This window comes from Hipposideros armiger, unplaced genomic scaffold, assembly GCF_001890085.2.
Source record: "Hipposideros armiger isolate ML-2016 unplaced genomic scaffold, ASM189008v1 scaffold_1667, whole genome shotgun sequence".
NCBI lineage: Eukaryota > Metazoa > Chordata > Mammalia > Chiroptera > Hipposideridae > Hipposideros > Hipposideros armiger.
The window spans coordinates 39,446-47,555 of NW_017733017.1; the positions used below are offsets into that span (position 1 = coordinate 39,446).

Consider the following 8,110-nt stretch of genomic DNA (forward strand, 5'->3'; position numbering starts at 1 on the left):
TTGCTTATCTGTAGCACACATACTTAGGATAGAGATGACTTGGACAAAAGAGTAACATGGGTGAATATGTGGATATTAATTTAATTTTTAAAATTTATGTTGTAATATTTCTATTACTATACAAAAAAACCCCAAATCTTTTCTCATTGTAAAACCTTAAGATATTTAAATAAAACTTTCCAAGATCTTAAAAAAAGAACTCAAGATATTACATAAGTATTCAGGGTGAAAAAAAGTTCAAAACTGACGCCCCACCTCCATTCACTTTCCTCTTCAGCTCCTATAATACCCAAATTTGACATTTTGGAGTGTGTCCTGAGAATCATATTTCTTTTCACTTCCAAGGATACTCATATAACTATCTACCGAATCTTCTTACATAAACTGGATCATATATGTGGTTTTTGCTGGAACTTGTTTTTATTTAATTACAAAAGGTTTTAGAGATATTTCTTATTCTTAGAAGTAAAATTGCTGGGTGAAAGGTCATACCTATTTGTTTTTATATGACGAAAAGTTGCCTTCCAAATGGTTCTAAAAATCTACACTCCCAACAACAGGATATGAAAAACCAATTTCCCTACATCCTGGTTAACACTATTAGCAATCTTTTTATATTTTTAGTAATTTGACAGCATTTTGTTGATATTTTTATTCCCATTTTCCGATTACCAGGGCAGTTGCACAACTTGCCTCTTCCATTGTTACTTTCATAGATTGTCTTTCTCTTGTTTACTTATATAAATTATTTTAACAATATGAATATTCTTTGCCTTTTATATGTGTTGTACATACTTTCTCGAAATATGTTTTATTTTTTAAATTTGTTTGTCCCACTGTTATGAGATGCTGCCACACCCAACTGCATCCCGTAGAGGCTTTATTGGCAGTTGAACCTTCCTGGAAGTGGCCACTGACAGCAGGTAGCAGCAAGCTTTGGTGTGTCCTGGCTTTTTGCAGAGCTACCCCAGACCCTGGTACTTGTGGCCGCCATCCTCAGTTCCCGGTGTGGCCTCCTGTGTTGAGACAAAGAGATTCTAATATGTTACCAAATAATAGAAGCCACCATCAAAAGTCACCACCACCAACAACAAAAAAAGTCACCAACAGCTCTTCTAGGGATAAAAGGGACAGAGAGACTCTATTACTACCAACTATCACCCTGGCATCCCCTTTCCTCCCAACCTACATAAGGAGCTTTACTGGAGAGTATCAGCTTTGAACAGAGCACAGTGTTCAAGATAAGATGCACCTCCCTTCCCATTTCATGGGGTAGAGGAATAATAGCTTTGCTGGGTAGAGTAATCTTGGTTGTAGGTCCTTGCTTTACATCACTGAATATTTCCTGCCAGTCTTTTATGGCATGCAAGGTTTTTGTTGAGAAATCCGTTGACAGTCTTATGGGAGCTTTCTTATAGATAATTAACTGCTTTTCTCTTGATGCATTTAAGATTCATTCTTTGTCTTTAACCTTTGGCATTTTAATTATGATGTGCCTTGGTGTGGGCCTCTTTGGGCTCAATCTGTTTGTGACTCTGTGCTACCTGGGTTTGTGTGTCTATTTCCTTCTGCAGGTTAAGGAAGTTTTCCATCATTATTTCTTCAAATAGGTTTTCAGTTTTTTGCTTTCTGTCTTCTTCTTCTGGTACCCTTATGATACAAATGTTGGTATGCTTGATGTTGTCCCAGATGTTTTATAAACTATTCTATTTATTTATTTATTTATTTATTTATTTATTTATTTATTTATTTATTTATTACTGCAGTTTTCTTTGGGTGTTTTCTGCTACTTTGTCTCATAAATGAAGGATTTGATCTTCTGTTTCATATATTCTATTGCTGATACATTCTAACATATTCGTCATTTCAGTTATTGTATTCTTTGTTTCTGACTGGTTCTTTTTTATGGTTTGCATCTCATTTTTTATGTTTCCTTTCTCTTTGTTGAAGTTCACCTAGAGATCACTGAATATCCTTATAACCAGTGTTTTGAACTAAATATCTGGCAGATTTGTTGCCTTCATTTTGTTTATTTCTTTTTCTGGAGTTTCCTACTGTTTTTTCATTTGAAACATGTTTCTTTGTCTCCCCACTTTGGCTGCCTCTCTGTGGTTGTTTTTACATATTAGATAGATCTGTAACACCTCTCAGTCTTGGCAGGGTGGTCTTCTGTAGTAGGTATTTGGTGGGGCCCAGTGGTGCAGTCTCCCTGAGCACCTGAACCAGGTGCTCCAAAATTGTCCCTTGTGTGGGTTGTGTGTGCCCACTTGTTATAGTTTAGCATTGGTTGCTGCTGGCATGTCAATGGATGGGACTAACCCTAAGGCTGACTGACTGTAAGGATTGGCCAAAACAGAATAAGAGCTGCTGTGCGGGGCTGATCCCACAAACCACAATTCATCCCAGCAGGCTCTGGTACCTGCTGAGACCACCCTTTGGGCATGTTGTTGTGGAGTTACCTCATTGGTGCTCTGTTGTGATCTGAAGCCGGCCACTGCATGTGTTGGTTTTGGGGCCTTGTCAGCTGGGCTTCTGTGCAGGCCTAGGTCAGCTGCTGTCCCTGACAAGCAGGGGCCACCTGCTAGGAGCTCCAAAGTGATCCACATTTGGTTGCTGTCTGTGCTGGACCTGTTGGCTGGTGGGAGAGAACATGCTGAGAACCAAAGTCAGCTGGTACCAGCACCAGAACTAGAGCAGCTTAGAAAAAGATACAGGTCACCTTAAGCCATGCTGGCACCAGCTGGCTGCCCAAACAACTGAGTTGCTGAAAGAGTCTTGGGTGGTAGGCGAGTTGGGTGAGGCAGAGTCTCAAAGAGTCATCAAGGTGGGATGAGTGGTGTTCGCCAGCTTAATGCAGATTCAGATTTGGCTGCAGTGTTGAACCTGGGCACTCAATAATAGGCTCAGGAACACCAAAGCCAACCACCACTCACCTGGTGCCAATGGACTCCCAGAGTTGTTCAAGAAACACTGCAGTGACAGGTCAACACTAGCTGGAACATTTCTTCTGATTTTGAGCCTCCATTCATGGATTTGGGCAAGCCTCTTTCTTGTCTTAATCCCTTCTACCATTCTGGACATGGCTCCCTCTTTATAGCTTAGTTAGAAGTCTTCTGTTCAGTTAATCATCAGATGGTTCTCCAGGTTGATTATTCTATAATTTAATTTAGTTGCAATTTTTTGTTGTTGTTGTTAGCTAAGCCATCCTGCCACCTGTTGGCAACTCAGTGGCTGCTCAGCTCAGGCCGGGACTCGAACCACTGTTGCTCAGAGCTCAAACTCTTGAGCGAGCTCTTAACCAACTGAGCCACTCAGCTGGCCCCTTAGTTGTAATTTTAATGTGGTCATGGGAAGAGGCAAGCACAGAAGTTTTCCTACACCACCATCTTGACTGCAACTCTCAAAACATTGTAAAGTTACACTTGAAATGCAACATATTATTTCATGTAACTTAGATCTAATAAAATTGATATAAAAATATTGTGGATAACAATGTTTTCATTCCAGATTTCATGATAATCTAGATTTCATAAAATAGCACTTCCTTTAACTTAATAGTTAGGTATTTCTGTTTTAATTTGGATTGAAAAATAAAAGGAGAAGCAGAGGGTGGCAGAAGATAACAAGATGTAGTATGTAGGATTAAAGTTCACTTCCTAAATTGGAGAGCCTTCACATCCCAGGTCCTCCGTTTACTATCTCTGTGACCTTGAAAAGATTTCTGAGCTTCTATCTCCCTTCTGTAAAATAGGAGGTAAGGGAATTAATAATCTCTCATAATGTTCACCTTTTTTTACAAAATGAACATTAAGTAGATTATGTACATGAAGTTCCTAGAACATGTTAAGTGTTCGGTGAATTTTAGTATTTTTATTATTAGTCATAAGTGGTCATTTAAAGGATCTCTAGGCCCTTTAATATAAGCATGGGAGGTGATCTACCTGGTATGGTGGTTCCAGGTTATTTTCTTTCAGTTTGGCACTGTGAGGGACTGAAGGTGAGATTGGAGGTATAAAGATAGCTTTCTCCTAATCTCACAGACTCGCTAGTGACCATGAATCATGAGATATAACATCTCATCACAGAAGTTATTTATTATAGCTGTTGCCTGGGCAAATAATACTATTAATAGAATGGATATATTCTTTGTCCTAGTGAAATGTTACCTAGATCATAACCAGAAGCCTGAATAAAAGAGAGTAGACTTTAAAGCAAAGTGTTTGAAAACATGAATTAGAAAGGAAAAGAGACAGAAAAAAACGCATAGGCTCCAGTATCACCATGAAACATTCTGTGTAACGATATATATCTAGTCTCACACAAAGATACCAAGCCCTATCAGCATTTTAATTTAAAATATATTTTCTTCATTTGAGAAAGAAACATAGATATTCTATTTTTTAATGTAAATCTAAATCTGAAAATAAATTTACATGCCCAAAAATTTCTAGGGAATAATTGAACAACTTTTATTAGGAGGAAATAGGCTATCTTAAACACATGTAGTGGCTCAACTTAGTCTACGTAAGTGTGAGCAGGATATGATCTAACGACTTGATCCATCCCTTCCCACCAAACCAATTTCCTGTTCTGAGACAGCTGCATTGCCAGTCTCTAACAATTCTAGGTGGAGCTTTACACAAAACTGAGTAAGACTAGTCACAGCCTCAGAGACAATATTTTCTTACAGGCAAAGGTGCCAAATGACTCTTCTCAGCATATGATGGGTACTAATGGCCTCTCTCTTCCTTGATAGGGACAGTTGCTGATCGTGAGATTGAGGACAGTCTAGGATTCAGGGTAGATAGTGGGGAGGGGCAGAGGGGATGAACAATGGCCAAATGTGACAAACACTCCAGGAAAATCTGAAAGAAGAAGATAGGAACCAGATTTTGACTCCTTCTGCCTTCACTGAAGATTTAACTCCTNAGAAGGATGAATAATTTTAATTTTATTCTTCCCCATTTTGTTAATAACCATTTTGGGGAAAAACCAGAGAAATTCCTTTCTGCTTATTCGTACCTCCCCTGTCAAATATCTTCATTTTATTTCCCTTTCCAAATCTCTTCCCATCCCTTCTTTTCTTCTAATGTCCTCAATGCATATCACCCTTAGGCATGGGCATGAAGACAAGTAAATATGTGTTTAAAGGGGCTCAAGTGGAATAGGAATAAGTAGCATTCAAGTTATTGGTTCCTATATCAAATCAGAGGCATACAACCATGTCCATCAGGAGGATGCTTAACACATCATTTCAGGAGCCAATATGGGAGAACTGAATATCAGGCGACATGATCTTAGACTGGATTCCAATTTTATCTTTTCCTGTCAGGCTGAGCACAGCAGTATCAGACAACTGCTAAGTAATTTTTGTCATATAGTTTGCAAATATTTTCTTCCACTGTGTCACTGGATTTTAAACTGAGTTTACAAAAAAAACATCTTTCTTTGACCAGAAAAAAAGTTTCTAAATTTAGAATTTATGTGTTGTATTACTGCTTTTGACTCATTTGCTCTGTTTGGACATACAGCTAGTAATTCTCTTCTCCTGCAACCCAGGGCTCAACATAGGTGTCTTCGATTAAAGGACATTTCATACAGTGCAATGGTGGGTTTTGCCATGTACCACAATGAGGGATGGTTACTCTCCTGTGGATGGTTTTCCTTATTCTGACTCACTCAGACATAATTTAAGTTTGAACCTTGAAAACTATCTCAGGGTAAACCCACTGGATTATAGCTGGACATTGGAGAAAACCTTTATATCCTGTTTCTAAGTGGAGGTTTCATCCTCTTGTTGGTAGTAGGCTCAGCTTAGAAACTGCTCTGTCTTCAGCACATGCTTGCCTGGGGCACACCCAATTGAAAGCTTCCTGGTTGAGGCTTGCTAGTAACTGTTGTGCTGAGGCTGGGACGTCCCTAGACCTGTGAACAGACATTGATCCTGAACTCTGAGACCCAGAACCCCAGTTTTCACTTGAACTATGAGACCAGTAACAGGAATAACCGTTCTCCTGACCTTGGGTAAGTGATCTGGGTCTGAGTAGGGATGCGTTTCATGTCTAAAGACAAAGGGCAGGTATGTGCTGCTTCTGCTTCTCCCACTGTTATTTTACCAAACAGCCAGAAAGAATTTGCATGTGTGTTTCTATGTGTCTTTGTGTTTCTCTAGAGTGTCTGAGCATCATTGTGAGAAGTTTGTCATATCCACTACTCACAGAACATACCCTGACCTCTCAGCTTCAGGCTGTAAGGAGATTGGGGTTCATTGAGCCAAAGGTTATGGAATATAGCAGTTTGTCATTGGCCTTGTGGCTCTGGATTGTTCAGTAACAGATACCAGTAATACTTCCGTTGTCCTGTGCAACACACATGAAAATGTTCAAATATTGGAGATGACCAAAAAGGAGACTTTCAGGAGTGCTTATGAACCTGAACTTAGATGCACCCTGATTTGACAATCCAGAGCTAATCTACTGTTTCTCAACCCACAGGTATTATGGGCGATGCAAAGTCCACACAGCCAGCTGCAGTGGAGAGTACTGAAGGACAACCTGTGCACCTGCCCTGTGACCACTCCACAATCAGTGGAAGTGACTACATATTCTGGTATCGACAGATCCCTCACCAAGGTCCAGAGCATGTGATTAACAGTGTAAAAGACAATAAGACTAATGAAATGGCCTCTCTGATCATCGCAACAGGCAGAAAGTCCAGTACCTTGATCCTGCCCCAGGTCACCCTGAGAGACTCTGCTGTGTACTACTGCATCGTGACAGACCCACAGTGGGAAGGATGGGGCTGCAGCTGCACAATATCTCCTTAGGGTGGGGAGTGGGGTGGTGGGGATGGCAAGTAGCAGCAGCATCTAAGAAGTCCTCTGTATGAGAATGAGTAGAAGCTCAATAGAAGAAAAAGATTAGTAAAGGAGAAACATAAGGATAAGAAGTAAAGAGAAAATAGTAAGGAAATCAAGGACCAAACGTTGAAAGGAGACCTAAGATGAGGAAGAAGCAATTACATTATTGAAGAGGCTATAAAGCTTTCAAGGACACCAAGAGTGGAAATTTTAAACCATCAAATGAAAGGGAAAGAAATTGAGCATTTGTCATGGCTCTTTGTTTTAATCAAATGTTTCTTTTTAACAGGTCTCACTAAAACAGGTGACAACAACCCTGTTTGCCCCCAAGTCTTGCTTCCTTTGGACCCAGGGAAGTACCCAGGCTCTGGTTATTACATCATATTAGCTATTCCAACTTCTGAAAAAACTGAAATTAATTTCAGAAACTAATTTATTTGACCTTAAGAAAAATTGGAAATTTTCTTTTTTGCTTATCTGTAGCACACATACTTAGGATAGAGATGACTTGGACAAAAGAGTAACATGGGTGAATATGTGGATATTAATTTAATTTTTAAAATTTATGTTGTAATATTTCTATTACTATACAAAAAAACCCCAAATCTTTTCTCATTGTAAAACCTTAAGATATTTAAATAAAACTTTCCAAGATCTTAAAAAAAGAACTCAAGATATTACATAAGTATTCAGGGTGAAAAAAAGTTCAAAACTGACGCCCCACCTCCATTCACTTTCCTCTTCAGCTCCTATAATACCCAAATTTGACATTTTGGAGTGTGTCCTGAGAATCATATTTCTTTTCACTTCCAAGGATACTCATATAACTATCTACCGAATCTTCTTACATAAACTGGATCATATATGTGGTTTTTGCTGGAACTTGTTTTTATTTAATTACAAAAGGTTTTAGAGATATTTCTTATTCTTAGAAGTAAAATTGCTGGGTGAAAGGTCATACCTATTTGTTTTTATATGATGAAAAGTTGCCTTCCAAATGGTTCTAAAAATCTACACTCCCAACAACAGGATATGAAAAACCAATTTCCCTACATCCTGGTTAACACTATTAGCAATCTTTTTATATTTTTAGTAATTTGACAGCATTTTGTTGATATTTTTATTCCCATTTTCCGATTACCAGGGCAGTTGCACAACTTGCCTCTTCCATTGTTACTTTCATAGATTGTCTTTCTCTTGTTTACTTATATAAATTATTTTAACAATATGAATATTCTTTGCCTTTTATAT

General features: G+C 38.6%; 1 gene segment (V, D, J or C); it reads left to right on the top strand.

Moving 5' to 3' along the window:
• The first annotated feature begins 5,875 nt into the window (after positions 1-5,875).
• On the top strand, positions 5,876-7,317 carry LOC109377973 (immunoglobulin lambda variable 1-47-like). The segment is given in 3 exon segments: positions 5,876-6,024; positions 6,495-6,655; positions 7,149-7,317. Coding segments are annotated over 3 exon segments (300 nt in total).
• Positions 7,318-8,110: the final 793 nt, after the last annotated feature.